Source organism: Bolinopsis microptera, chromosome 10, assembly GCF_026151205.1.
Source record: "Bolinopsis microptera isolate Bmic1 chromosome 10, MBARI_Bmic_1.0, whole genome shotgun sequence".
Classification (NCBI taxonomy): Eukaryota; Metazoa; Ctenophora; class Tentaculata; order Lobata; family Bolinopsidae; genus Bolinopsis; species Bolinopsis microptera.
In genome coordinates this window covers 7,982,129-7,998,242 of record NC_087081.1, presented here as the reverse complement: position 1 = coordinate 7,998,242, position 16,114 = coordinate 7,982,129, and the positions used below count along the sequence as shown (strand labels likewise).

At 38.3% G+C, this 16,114-nt stretch overlaps 3 protein-coding genes across 3 annotated transcripts in view; 2 read left to right on the top strand and 1 right to left on the bottom strand.

Annotated features, from left to right (window-relative positions):
• Positions 1-16,114, top strand: part of LOC134822232 (uncharacterized) — a 36,251-nt gene that overhangs the window by 9,836 nt on the left and 10,301 nt on the right. The window lies entirely within an intron of this gene.
• Positions 1-16,114, bottom strand: part of LOC134822228 (uncharacterized) — a 63,713-nt gene that overhangs the window by 47,257 nt on the left and 342 nt on the right. The window lies entirely within an intron of this gene.
• On the top strand, positions 12,829-16,008 carry LOC134822230 (mitotic spindle assembly checkpoint protein MAD1-like). Its single transcript, XM_063833138.1, has 2 exons — positions 12,829-12,860; positions 13,663-16,008. The coding sequence occupies exon 2, from the start codon at positions 13,664-13,666 to the stop codon at positions 15,380-15,382; it is 1,719 nt and encodes a 572-aa protein (XP_063689208.1). The 5' UTR covers positions 12,829-12,860; position 13,663; the 3' UTR covers positions 15,383-16,008.

Sequence of the window (16,114 nt, the reverse complement as noted above, 5' to 3'; positions counted from 1 at the left end):
CATAGCAAGCACTCCATGAGAGCACCGGCTCAGATCACGTCATGATATTAGACTAGTGAACTAAGATCAACTGATAGGGATTGAGGTATATTTCAGGACTGAATCACTACCGGACTGAATCACTACCAGTAGTGATATTTGGGTGGTAGTGATTCCGTCCGGTAGGGATTCAGTCCTACAATCACTCTGTCCGGGTCCCTAACTTCAGCTCTTAACTAGAGAAATCAATTCAGTTAAGTGTTATTCTGTGGGAATAAGTTTAAAAAGTTAATTGAAGTATGTGAAATGTGAATGTGACTTGTATTCTGTATTTGTAACTTGTAAGTGTATGTACTTAGTGGTCTGATTACGTGATTCAAATTAGTAAAGATAAGATTTCGATTAGCCGCAAGCTGGTGCAGATAAGACATGATTCGTATACTGTACGATTCTTAGTAGATTAATAATTATGTCCAAATTTTCGATGTAGTATGTTTGTATATTGTATTGCTGTTCTAAGGTCTGCCCAATGAAGAAACATACTCCCGTCTTAGCGGCCAGTGTTTTCGTATTAAGTAGCTGCGCCCCATAAATTCTTTGACACAGGTAGCAAGAGAGCGAGCTATCTCTCTCTTGGACAGTACTGTTAGGTGGATTCCGTTTCCATCAGGATCTACAATGACCTCTCTTCTCTGGTATAAAACAGTACAAATATGGTGCGAGTCAAAGAACCATAGCTTGGACACTCTATTGCTTAGTTCAAAAATAAAACTGTTAAAAAGCTTAACCTCCTCATTAAGCCACGAGAAACGTGTGAGAACTAAAGAATTAAATATAAAAGTCGTGTTAGGATATTTCTCAATTAGATAATCAATATTTCTTTTAAAATCACATGAAAGGGAGTGGTGGTGGTGGTCATAGCGAGATAAATCGTTTATACCAGAAGAAATTATGACAATTTTAGAGCCAGAAATATACTGTTCGTGATCTAAAATTTTGGATAACTGGTACATTTCGCGTTTGATGCAGTGTACGTCAGGTCGACTGAAAGTATGATTATAATGCAGAGTGTATATGTGACGCATTTCAAACTTGACACGTGACACAATTCAGCCAATCAGAGGATACAAATTTTTAAAGTTAATTAAGTTGCAAACTTTTATTTGCCCAAAAGAAAACGTTTTGGATAACTCAAAAATCTACATTTATTGTCTAATTTATCGTATCGGTGCAGGAGTAATTTCTTCATTTATGTTATCATCACGTAGTATTGTTTGAGCTACAGTGGCAGGTGCATCACAAGGTCCCTTGCAGACCTCCTCTAATCTCGCCGTCCCAATGGACGCCATCTTGATATCTTGACCCTCAGATTGTACAGTTGTTCGAATCGTGAACTGACGAATCGTAAATCCTAACTGACGCAAGGATATGACAGTTTTGGCAACATCATTGAAGAAAAATTCTTTTATAGTGTTGTCATACAGCAGAGGGTTGATGACTGAGTTTATAGGTAACACAATCATCGCAAAGGAAGCGTACCAATAAGTAGCATCAATCCATTCAAGATTGTGGAGAGCACTTATGAATATAAATGGCACCCAACAAGCGAAATCTGTTCCAATTATAATCGCAACCTTGATTTGTATTTCCCGGTTTTCTCGAGCTCTCACTGGATTTTCGTCCTGTCCTGAGTCCCTTGACGATTTTGAATTTTTGATGCTGATAACCGTGTAGGACATAGCTATTAAGATAAAGCAGAACAAGTTAAGTGCCAGTATAAGCCACACCGTCGCATTTCCTTTGGTGTCTTGTAACTGTTCACCATCTGTTAATCCTCTGCTTCTTCTTGGATCATCTCGACGAACAAAATATTTGAACAGGCACATACCATCATTACCGTAAAAGTGAACAGGACTTCTGCTCATGTAACCGTAATCTTGGCTAAACATTCCGTTCACCTTATCATCAATCTCATTCCAGGTTAACCCTTCAGATATGTTTTCCCTACCATAATACTCTCTGATAATCTCGATATTCTTAATTTTGTTGGAGAATCCAATGAAGACCTTGTAGTTAGGGTCATAAAACACTCCTTGTACAAAATAATCTTCAAGTGCAGGAACTAAGGGTATACATGCTATTGTGAGTGAAGCAGCAACAATTGCCAACACCATTAAAATCGCTTTAGTCTGCTCTTTTTTACTAGCATGTGTAAAACGACCTCCTTTGTAAGAAGTGCCTATAATTCCAGACATCCTTACGAGACTCAATACTGTCATAGCAAAAAGGGAAAACTGTGATCCCGTTGTGCTTATTACCCCTAATATAGCACAAACGTTCCCCGATAACCATTCTGCTTGAATCCTACAGTAACTTTGTCCGTAAATGACACTATCGAAGACAGAGAGTGCTATCAAGTAGACGCCTATGAGAAAATCACCTATTCCGATTAGGCAAATAAGTACCCTGGTATACAGTAAACCACCTGTCCTACATTCTTTGATAGACAATGCTACCTTGGTTACTGTTATTCCGTTAAACATGATCGCAAAAATCCCCAAAAGCCAGCAACTGACTTTCAACAACCAGTGTCCAAGGATTTGTTTACCACAAGACTGATTACATTCATCGGATAGGTCAAAACAATCAAATATCCCGTCACATTTCTGAAAGTAAGAAATCAGCGACTGCTTTGCGTCTGGAAGATGTTTAGTATTTTCACAGACCATGTGATTTGTACAATTTAGTTCGTCTGACATGTCACCACAATCGTCCACCAGGTTACAAACCTGCATGTACTTTACACATCTATTGTTTGCACATTGGAAATAGTCATTATCATATCCACCTGCCTCAGACTTTGTGACAAACGTCAGGTAAGAGTTGTTTGCGAGAGTGTAGACTCGGTCAGGATACTGGCCCGGACATGAATCATAGTGAATTTTGTTATTTTCAAGAGGACAAGTGGAATCTAGACACAAATCCATGCAGCTTAAGAACACATAATATTCACCGAATAGAAGACTACAGTCCACTTTGGAGGTGGGAGCAGTGAGCATTGTTCTGATACCGAAAACATCCTCTGATGATCTCTTGAATTCCCTGATATGACATGTTGTATCTTTAAATACGTTTTTTGATTTACACAAACCCCGCACTGAACAAGTTTCTTTCCCAGTAGAAGTTTCGATTTTTGGATAATCACGCGAAATCCTACAGACCTTATTTTCAATTGGACACGAATTTACGGTAACATGATCACAAAGGTGATCAAAGTCAACGTAATTTAATCCTTTGCATATGAATACGTTCTGGCAGGTTTCCTTTCGTAATACCACTCTATACGTCCCTTCTTCTTCCTTTCCACACGATTTCCACGTATCCTCTCTCTCCTCATCCTTGCCGTCAACACAATCAGTTTGGTCATCCCATATCCAGGAGAAAGGTATCCCCAAGTCCTTTTTAGCACTGAAAATGCGCTCACACTTAAAGGAACCTGACGTAGTACGACTGCACATATCGTGAGCTTCATCGCTACCATCACTACAGTCATAAACTCCGTCACAAAATCTGTGTTTGTGGACCACACAGTCTGTAAAAGCAGACGAGGAGATACATTCAGTATCTAACTTATCGTCGCATAACGGAGTTCGTCTCTCATTCAAATGACTGTCACAGATCACGTACTTTGAGACGATAGACACAGACCCGTTTACCAAACAGTAACCAATCTGTTTTTCATCCTCACCATCTAAACAATCAGTTTTGTTATCCAATATCCAAGATACAGGTATTTCCATGTATTTTTTTGCATTAAAAGTGCGGTTACATTTGAAATGACCCACTGTGGTAAAACGACAAATGTCTTCTTCATCACTATTGTCTATGCAATCACTAACTCCATCGCAGAGTTTGTGTTTGTGAACCACACAGTTTGTAATATCAGACGGCGAAAAACACTCATTATGTAGATTATTGTCACAAAGATTAGTAATAGAAACTGGTTCCATCTTATGATTGTACTTTACTTGTGGACTGTCACAGAGTACGAACTTAGATACGCTGGACATGAAGCCACCAATTGAACAGTAACCGCCCACTCTGTTCACATCAGTGCAGTTTGTCTGGTCTAGATATTCAGCGCAGTACGGCTCTGTCCAATGGTGTCTTAAATCGAACACACTACACCTGGTGTAGCTGAATATAGGGTCTCTGCTACCCTGGGCTGTACGGAAACGCACGCAGGTCTGCGTTGTGTTATCATTAATCTCACAGTGCTCCTCATCCTTCCCATTATCACAACCCTTAAAACCGTCACATATCTGGGATGCAGGCACATAGGTCAGTTCACGATGTTCGAAACAACGGATCCCGTACTTAACTCCGTTACACTTGCTTTCATCTTCACATAATATCTCATCGCACTTGTCGTTACAAACAGTTGCGTCAGATTCTCTGTCACGAGGACGCTTTGACCTTTTTACGCTTGAAACATTTTCACATTCGTTGTTACACTCAACAAATTTATTTACTCCTTGTTTATTACCAGTAAGAAAGTAACCACCGCACATGAACTGTGAGTTTCTTGTTATTGTGATGCTGAACCCACACGCCTGGTAAGCATACTGGTCATTGTCACACACAGAAGAAACACCGGACATCTTGTAGAACCCACTGTTTCTGTCAAACTTTTCATTCAGGTCATATGATATGTTGGTGTTCCCACAAATGTGATAAAAGTGTTTTTCGCTATTATCGAAGCATACCTGTTTCAAAAATCCACCGATATTTGCGGTGGAACAATGTTTTTGTTCAGGTTTCCATGTTTTCGTGTCTCTGTCAGTGCACCCTGAAAAACATTATTTTTTTTTTCACATTGCGTGAACGAACATAATTTTGAACTTAATGTGCGTTCAAATAAAATTCGATAAGATAATCGATTCATACCTGTCTGATTAAAGCAGTGGAGCCAGATATTATCTTTATATTCACAATTGTGTCTCATGATCCTCATGTCGCACATTGATACATTTGTATCGTTCAGTCCACATCGCACATCATCCATTATAATCGGTACACCTCTTTTTGTGTTATTCAGCCAAGATCTGGACAGTGATAATTATAACATTTAATTAATCTAAGCTATCGTTTTTTGTTAGCTTTTGAAGAAGTACACAAAATTATTCAGTGCAAAGAAGCTCAGATTTTTGATAAAATTTAATCACTATCAGCTAAACACAATTTTAACCAGGTAATTTAGGTGTGTAAATATTACTGTTCAAATTAGTTTTCGGATCCATTATAATATTGAACGATTAACTAAAAATTTACTTAGGGGCATATTCCAAGTTTCTTGGGTAGCTTCCCCAGTCAGCAAAAATATAGCCAATAGACTGACAAAACAGATTTGCTGAATGCCAATCAAAATTATCATTGCAAACAGTTCCGTTTATCTCTTTCTGATCCTTGTTACTTATCACAGTTACAATTAAAAGACCCTCGTTTTCAGCAACTGTTTTGGTTCCGTTGACCACCTTAATAAGACTTGCTCGCTTAAATTCCCACATAAACTCTGAAATGTGATCATAGTTTCAATGCGAATACTAGTGGGATTCAAAACAATTTTTTAAATTAATTTAATTGAACTGCACTGCAATTTTGAACAAAAATTGAAATTGTATTTTTGCGTAGGTTTTACACTTAATAACTGTTATCCTTATTTTATTAACCGAGATTTTAAAAACAAGATCAAAGATTTACGAGCTGGAAAGGGTTGACATAATCAGCCAAGGGTCGGAAAATTTAACAGTCGCCCATATAATAAATACGATTCTTGCTTTAAGGTACCTGTGGAGCAAGTAAGGAACACATCATTATGCCAGCAGGAGTTGCCAGGAGAAGTCGAATAAGTGCAAGAACTCCACTCATCAATAAAGCAGTTTACACGATCCAGTGTCATAACCAATTCATTTCTGTATTTGCGATCCGGATCAATCGCATTATATAAAATGTCACCATTACTAGTCCAGCTCATTGCACGTGTGTAACCCAGCTCTTTGCAGATAGCGCTTGCTGAATTATCGCTAAAGTAATGTTTGCACACTGTGCCCCCTTTGTAAAGTAACAGTCCCCTCTTACCCGGTGGTACGTCTTTACCAGACCCACTGACCAGACGGAACAAGCTGTCAATTTTAACTGGTTCGTCTGAAAATTCATAACATTAAATTTAAAGTTGTCTCATTACGTTTATATTTCAGATTCAATTGCTTGTTTTATTTTCACGATTGTATTTCACTGACATCCACTTGATGATTGAGCACCTTTTAGGTAATAATTCATGTACAAATAATCGCATAATTCATGGCAACTTATCGCATAATTTGGGTGAAATAATTGCATATTTCATATGATGCTATTATAATCGCATTTACCTGCAATTTGTGAACTGTCTTCTCCGGTCTTATTATTTCCTAAAAAAAAGAAATTCAAGTTCCGTGAAATGAAATTTAGAATATCAATAAAAACTCAAATTTTGTCGACTAAAGCTTCCTCGTTTATACACTTCTTCTTCAGGGCTAGCTTTATTCATAGGAACACGACGGAAATTGTATTTTGATATTTCATGTGAGGCTCTGACACTATTCATGAGTAATGCAACCCCTTCAAACTAAATAAACAACAGTTCAAAAGGGATTCTATAATACCATATTCTAAATACCTGCAGCACAAGTTAGAAACACATCAGTGAAGTGGTTACACCAGGTGTTGTAATGAGTGAAAACTGAGCAGGTCCTCCAGTCATCACAGTCAAGCCTACCACCTGTCTTTGTAAATGCGATATCAAATTTTTCTTGGAAATCAAGAGGATAATTTCCACTATCCCAAAGCATTGCTCGTGTGTAACCCAGTTCTCTGCAGATATCGTTAGCTGTAGAGGTACTGAAAGGTTTATTACACACTGTGGCCCCCTTGTAGAGCAATAATCCTTTCTCTCCTGGGAGTACGTCATCACCAGACTCACTGATAACACGGAACAAACTGACACCTTCAACTGGTTCATCTGCAAAATAACACATTGTATATAATATATTGATTGTAATTGAAAACATTTGATTGATTTGAAGTTTGAGGTTATTGATCTTAATCAGAATTTAATTTATCTTATTTTCTCCATAATTATTGCTTTAAAAAGAGACCACAATTCGACCATTTTTGCGTTCCAATCTTTAAGATGAAAATTTAGTACATGGTTGCTTTTACAACGCGGGATGGGGAGAATTGCAGAATGAGATCATTTGAAGTCAATATTCATAGTCTATACGCACTTCGAAGATTTCGGAAGACAAATTTATTTCTTGTTCATCTATAGCTCAGCGATAATATAAGGTGATGTATTGTAAACCTGCCACTCACTGTTTTTGGGTATAGCATTTGAAGCACCACTTTCCTTCCGGGTGATCGATTTCGTGAGTGTTGGTTTAACGTGGGTAAACTTCACACTGGTCGGTTTCAAAATGGTTGTTTTCAGTATTGTTGGTTTTGCTGTGGTTGATTGTATGGTGGTAGCTTTCAAGGTCGCTTTCTGATTTGTTGGTATTTGATTGGTTGACACCACAGCTGGTTTCCTTGTGGATTCTGCACTAGTTCTGTCTTCAGCCATGTTTTGATTTAGGTACCATGAAACTGTCGTTGAAGTTTGATGATAATCTGTATTCTTGACAGACGATTCAATGACGGGATGGGTTGTAGAACCTACAAAAAAGGTGTATTGTAGGGTGTTTGCGTTTTTATGTAGATTGTAATACGTTTCCGATAGTTCAGCGTATAGAATGATTTAATGGCTGCGCCAATCGAAATATGGTATGGTTAAGAAGGCATTAAGTAAATTATCCTTTAGACCTGATCCAGACAGTGCTAAGTTTGGTTAACCTCTGTATAGAACTCGGCTATCCATTAAAAGCTTATAGAGGACGGTGTTTTTGAGAGGAATGTAACCGTACCTGTACTAGCTATATGATAACATGGGTTTACCAAATGAAAATGTCCATCTGTATATTGTTGATAAAATCTTTTCTAAAAATGAAATGATATTTCCATTCTTACCCTCGTGTGACTTTGTAGCGAGACATAAAGAAACGAGAAGAACAAGTTGGAGATTCATGATCGTTCTCATTTAACCGATTCTTCCCACTTCTGCAAATTATCTATCACTTGCTAAATTAAAGCTATGCATAAAAACATAGCTTTCAAATCACAATTTCACAGTTACGTTATGTTAATAAATATGTTCTACAAGAATTGCTTGACTTAGAATAAGAATAATGGCGCTTTATAAAAGAGTGCACTGTGAAAAAGATAAATTTAAACGGCACAACATAAAGGGGATATAATCGGATGATCCGATTCGGATCATTTTGCCAAAGAAATGTTTGAAGACGAAGCGTGGTTTTCCTAACATTAGTTTTAGTGAAATTATTGATGCATGCTTGAAGTTTAACGTTACTGCAAATCAAAATGGTGATCTGCATTTTTTAGTTATTCCATTGTAGCATGCAGCATATACAGGTATAGTAATAGTGTGATCTAACAGAACGATCCATAAGGAATAAGGATCGTATCTTTGTCCGTTAGTGAATTCAAGAGGGAGGCTTCAATAGCTCTCTTTAGACCAAAGAATACTGCTTATCATATCGCTTCTTCTCCGAGAGGGAGCATCCTTTGTTGATAAAAACTATTTATAGCGGTACTTAGCTCAGGCGATGCAAAATATCCAAGACAATATCAAAAAAAGAATATTGCTGATGATCATTGAATGGTCACTGATGGTCATAGGTCATTGTTTATTGCTTTTCTGGCTTCTCAACAATATCGATCACAATTGATAAAATATCTGTGAACGACTTTGGCTTGAAGATAACATAACGTATGAGGCAGTTTCCAAGAAGCCCGACCCAGTTCACGGACTACTAATAGTAAATGACATGTTGGCATAATTATTCATAATAAATGGTATATTGGATTAATATGTGATATATATGTCATTCTATTTCCATGGATTATTATCAATTACCATTACTATCAACAACAAAAAGAACGTTAACAATTCCTGATATGGTACTCTATACAACATGGCACTACATGAGGATAAGTTTGAGTACATATGCCATCTTGCCAACAAACGTAATCCTCTCTATGAGCTTCCTTTTGTCCATGAACAGTTCCAATACAGAACATCAACTGGTACTATACTCAGTCCTGTGGATCAGCTCCGTGATCTCGGTATAACAGTATCCAGTGATACGTCCTGGACATCACACATACGATCTAGTTGTGATAAAGCGAGGAAGATGGCAGCATGGGTATTCAGTGTCTTCCACTCTCGCAATACTGGTGTTATGTTAACACTATACAAGTCACTAGTCCGTAGCCACTTAGAGTATTGCTCTCCTCTGTGGAATCCGGCGAAAGTGTATGAAATTCAGGAGCTTGAAAGTGTACAAAGAACTTTCACTTCAAAGATCCATGGTTTACAGCATCTCCATTATTGGGATCGCCTAAAAACCCTGTCCCTCATGTCACTTCAGAGGCGCAGAGAACGTTACATTGTCATGCACATGTGGAAAATCCTACATGGTTTCACATCCAACGACCTTGAAGTACAGTTCACAGTAAATCCACGATTGGGTACCCTTGCTAAGGTTCCAGCTGTCCGTACAAAAAGCTCAGCTGCTCACCAGACTCTATATGAAACATCATTTGGTGTAATGGGTCCCAGACTCTGGAACTGTATACCTTCGCACATACGTGCAGTCTCCAAACATGATGGCTTCAAGCATCATATGACGGCATTCATGCTTTCCTTGCCGGATAAACCGCCAATCCGGGGCTTCACATCACCGAACTCCAATTCTATACTGGACTGGCGTAACGATCGAGAGGCATCTTCTCTCTGGGGTGGTCAGCAACTCTGATGGCCTGTCGAGTTTCGATGAAGCAGATCAAAGGTATCAAAGGTAAGGTATACTGTATACTAAACGGAATCTAGACGGCTTGTCAAGAGGAAAGGTAGGGTTTTGCAATTAATGGGCCATGGGATCAAAGGTAAGAAGTTTCTTGTCACATTTTCTAAAAATTTCTGAACACAAATTTGACAGATTGGATGAACTTCTTGCCCAGAAACCAATTAGTCAGTTAATTGATGATGGTACGAAACCAAATTAAGAGGTACTGGAAGTCAAAATCCGGGAGAAAATTTCAAAATCATGTTGTCCCATTTTCTGTCCCATTTTCAGTTTTTGAAGATGAAATTTCCAGGACCGTAAATTCACTGTTTAAGTTTTGACTGAATGTCTGACCTGCAACCAATTAATAAGTCAATTATAGATGGCATATGACTCGATTGCGGTGCTGGAAGTTTGATTTCGGTCGGAGGAAGCTCACAGCAGAAAGCTTAACAATCCGGAAGAAAATTGCAAAATCATGTTGTCCCATTTTCAGTTTTTGAAGATGAAATTTCCAAATTTTGTCCCACATTCAAACAGATTAAACGGATTAAATGGATTAAACGATTCGAAAGTCAAATGTTAAAAGTTCTGAACACAATTTTGACAGATTTGATGGATTATTGCACTTCAAACTATGACTTTGGTCGTTTCTTTTTGTCTTTGTAAGATGATCATCAGTTATACGATTGATTTGAGATAACATTAAGTAACATATCAAAACTATGGGTGAACAAATATTACAGTGGCAGTGGTCGACCGGGGCCCCGGCCCCGTCCAAAATCACAACCCCCGGCCCTTCCCGGCCCCGGCCAAAATTTGGCAAATCGCCGGGGGTAAACCCCGGCCCGGCCAAAAACCATGCATTTGCCGGGGGCACAGCCGGGGTGAGCAAAGCACAAAGGCGGCAATTTTATTTTGAATTGTGATCGTGAAACAAAAGCGTCATTGTAGCCTAGCCCGATGCACCAACAGACTGGGCCGCGTCGCGCATCAAATAACTCTAATCGGTAAATAAGTGAAATTCACTACTGGGCCTCGCCGAGCTGCAAAGGATTGACATCGTGAATCAATTAAGCGTCATGAAGCAGTAGTAATAGTATGCAACGACCCCCGCAATATTAATGTATAATGATTGATTAGCCATGTGGTAAATTAAAGCGAGCATGTAAAATAATGTAAATATCTAAATCAAAGTAATAAGGATGCTGCACTAAAGTGTACATGTATTAGTTTTAATTACAATTATTTTACTATATACATGATACAAAGCGAGACGATAGTTTTCCGTGCCATTTTACTAACACCACGGCATCAACTTTAACGCGACTTTCCGCAAAAACCGTACGCGTAAAAGATATACAACTGAGACTTTAAGCTTTTTTGACTGGGTCAAATGCTTTAATGGCCTCCAAATCATCATGAAAAAATAAAAATTGGCCAAGGAATAATGATTTTAGAGCCCAAAATTTGGACCCTCAAGTGATGTCAAAAACACGAATTAAATAGGTAATAATTATTTTAGTTTCTTGAGTTTTGACATGGACACTGTTTAGGGTTGTAGCGCGATGCACTACTGGGTCGCGCGCGCATCAAATAATGCTTCTCGGTAGATTGGCGAGATGCACCACTGTGCCTCACCGAGCTGCGAAGGATTGACATCGTGAATCAATGTTTAGGGTTATTTTATACGGGTTCCTGCTAGTGTATTGAATCCAGCAAAAAATGTAATTAGTTTGCTAGTTTATTACCAAATACTTTCACGTACATGCAAAAAGATTGAAAAGAGCGCCGCGCATTGCACTTTTTTTAATCAAACCACGGCTCCATGTTTACATCAAACATGCATTGTCTCATTTTATTGATGAAATAATAAATTGTTGCCTGTTGCGTTGGGCAAAATTCTACAGGCCGTCGGATCGCATTTTGATTATAATAAACATGAACTTATACACAAATCACAATGTGGTTTACTGTTTTACAAATATTTCGGCGCGTACTAATTTGTAGCGCGATGCACTACTGGGTCGCGCGCGCATCAAATAATGCTTCTCGCAACCACTTCGGTAGATCGGCGAAATGCACCACTGTGCCTCACCGAGCTGCGAAGGATTGACATCGTGAATCAACGTACTAATTTGCAAATTTGCAAATTAGTACGCGCCGAAATAATTGTAAAACACATATTTATATTAAAAACATTTAACGTAGTCCTTATATTACGAATACAAGATATGCGAACAAATACATTTTGAAATTATGATCAAACCTTAGCACATGACAAAACTTAAGTTTTTGTTCGCATATCTTGTATTCGTAATATAAGGACTACGTTAAATGTTTTTAATACAAATATTTGATATTACCAAAGTTATTTTGAAGTGAAACTGAAATTTTATGCGCGCCGCGCAAATTTTCGACAATCTACATCGTATTATAAAAATCGAGCGCTGAAGCAAATCATGTCATATTTGCGGCTCTTACTAATTCGCTCGCCCAAAAATTTCACGTGACTTTGGTTTTTATGGTTTTGCAGCCGTACAAAACGGTTTTACATAAACCCTAATCCCAACCCTAACCCTAACCATAACCCCGAAGCTATCCATAACCCTTACCACAACCCTAACCCTAACCCGAGCCCTAAACAATCGAATTCATGTTTTACTAGCCTGTCACGTGACCAAAACGGTTTTTTGCCCAGAACTCTCCAGGGAAGCATTTTTACCCTACGTCATGGGGGGTGATTCGGAATCAGCGTCCAAAAATACACCGATCCAGATAAATTTCATACCCAAAGGGCCTTTTCACAAGAATTTTCTTAAAATTTGGGCGAGCGATTTAGTAGGAGCGCATATTTGCACAAGAATAGCCTTTACTCTTGTAAGTGTCATTGTTCATGCATCTCAGAACTCCTTAGCTTTTCGGTCTATTTGAATGTCGTGTTTCGATGTATAATTTGATTATCAACTATATTGTACACAGGAGGAGCAAAGTGCAAAGAAACTTTACTGCGTACCCTCTAAAACCCCCTAATGTCCAATTTTAGGGAGGGGCGCCAACAGGGGAGGAGGCGCTTTTTCGGTGGGGGGGGGGGGGGGGGGGGGGGGGGGCAGGGTTGGGGTGTTTGGGGCGCCAACAGACAACGTTACGCCACTGGTTGAGGCCATTTAGAAATATTCAAGGAGATCATATTTAAAATTCTTTCGAGGTTGCTTTTTGCTGAATGAATAATTTTGATTATTACACCCAAATATGACTAATGAAATCAATTCCAAGAAGAAATATAAGAAGAATTTTGTCCTAAAAGGAATTTATTGTGATCATCATCATTGGAAAGTGTCTGATGAGATGATAAGTAAAATGAAAGGAGATAATTATCTGGAGAACACTCGAGATATCATCTGTAATGATTATCTTTGGTTCCATCCATGCATATGGAAGTTTATTAATTTATTATTAGGGCTGTTGGGCCTAATTTGAAATTTCCGACTTGATGAAATTTACTGATGATCTTATCAGTTATGTATCATTTTGCAATGTTTGGATTTTATGTTGCTAATTTACCTCTTACATAATAATGTAATCATTTAAAGAATGGTAGCTCCACCAAATCATTACACGTAATTCATGTACAGATGCAATTCAAGTTTGAACTTTCAAGCATGACAACTACTATTAACAGGATGAGAACAGATGATCAGTTCCAAACACCATCTGACAGTGTTTCATCACGTGTAGACAGGTTTGGCTCTAGCAGCAGGACATCACATCCTATAAAAAGACTCAGAGAAGACAGCGGAACCTCTATTAGGAGTGTGGATTCTGTAGAAACACTGAAACATGTGGATTATGTGAAGAAACTCACCCTACTAGAGATGCAGGTAACCAAGCTGAAAGAAGAAAACCAGAAGCTAAAGATTGAATCCGAGTTCAAAGACCAAGAGAGGAAACATTCCTCTTTGAGGGAAGATGAGGAGGAAAAGAATGCTAGAGATAGAATCTACAGCCAAAGAAACACTCTGTTTGAAAAGAATAACGATCTAACTGAAGAATTGGAGAGTGTCTCTGAAGCATACAGGAAGTTTCACAAAGATATGTCAGAGAAGAATGATAAGCTTCTGGGAGAAGTGGGTGAAGTGAAGACAAAGTTGATGCAAGTAACAGATGAGCTGTTCAGTGAAAGGAGGAAGTCTTCACATGAGGTGTGGTTAGCTACAAAGAGACAGAAGGAGGAACTGGAAGAGAAGGAGATTGAAATAATCAAGTTACAAAACGCTAATGGACTAAAGGACATGACAATTGCAAACCTGACTGCAGATATGGAGAGGATAGACACCAGGTTATCTCATTTCACTGAGCTCCAACAGTCAGAATTCAAACTTAGGATGGAGCTAGATTCCCTGAAAAACAAAGAGATCTACGCTAGTGTATTCCCGGATAAAATAATACAGTCCTCTCAAATACAAGAGGAGAATGTGAGACTGCAAAGGAATATTAAGAATATGAGGGATGAGAAAGACAACTCTAGTCTCCTGAAGATAAAGTTAGAAGACGTAGAGAAGGAGGTTAGGACCCTTAAGAAGCAGCTCACTGATTATCACTCCTTTAAAGACCAACATGATTCTTTAACAGCTGATCTGAAGGATTGGGTTAGAGTTAAGTCAGAGCTGAAGATGAGCTCCCCTCTCTCTATAATTTCTACCGTTTCAACACTGGAGAAAGACACCTTACACCTGACTTCCCAGCTAGAGAAACTGAAGAGTGAGAAGAACGCACTAACATCTGAGCTGTCAGAGCTAAAGACCACATACACCCAGCTAGAACAGCGTGCTAACACCGAAAGTGAGCAGTACATAGAGATGAAAAAGAAACTGAACTACTGTGAGGTAAAGGTCGCTGAATACAGGGATGAAGCTGCTAGTTGCAGGAAGTTGCTGGAGACCTACCAGACCACAAACGAGGACGACAGACAACATCTACCCAAGAAAGCAGGTCTTAAGATTCTGCACATGAAACACAACCCTTACCAAGATAAGTTGGACATGGAACTAAAAAGACTGAGAAATGAGAACACAAAACTAAAGCACCAAGTAGAATCTTCACAGAACTCCTCACTTGTAAGTGATTTTGAGCGTGCACAGCAGAAACTAAGTGAGAGTGAAGCTGCGCTGAAGAAAACCCGAACTATCTACCAAGCTAAAGTGAAGGAGTTTAAAGAGGGTATATTTGATCTGTTTGGGTACAGTGTGACGTGTCCAGCTGATAACCAGTATTCTCTCTCTCTGTGTTCGCGGAGTCTCAGGAGGATAACATTCTGTTCTACAGAGTCAAGAACAACCTTCAGCTTATGGAGAGTCGCTTCACCAAGACGCTCGACCTACAAGCTCACATTTCCAAACTAACACAGCACCGATCCATTCCTCTCTTTCTGTCTGACGTTACGTCCGACCTGTTTCACCGTCAAACTGTGAATATTGGGGCAGAGCTTGAGTACACTTGCGAGTTTGGTGGTTACAAGAAATAAACAGGTTAAAGGATTTATTGATTAGATTTGGATTCCGTGTCAAGAATATAATATATTGATAGAACTGCAGAATCTTGATAATCTAATCTTGGGAATAAGACTTGTTATATTCCAAATTATACTCATTTCTAGTTTATCTTTTTATCGTTTTGTTAAATTATTAATATGTTTTTTATGCACAGATTTTACATAAGATAAGTCTATCGTAAAACTAGTATTTTATCTCTAGGCAAATTTTTCCATAAATGATTTCATTGACATTTGACATGGCAAATCAGCAATTAACAAAATTATAAATTTTATACATTAATGTTGAAAATCATTGCAAATAAAAACAATTTAGGATAATATTTATATACCAGTCAATTAGTACACAAACAATCACACTGGACTGATTGTTGACGGGGCAATGCACAACTTAGTCGTTGGTAGCTGTTTTATTTAACGGCCTATTATAATTGTGTTGGATTTTCCAATGGATAACATTACATACTTTAATAAAAACCTACTTGAGTTTCTTTTGTTGTACGGCTCCAATACACGACACTATCTTTCAAATGAGATAATATTAATGCTTAATTTTGTAATATAACTTATTCATACATCTAAA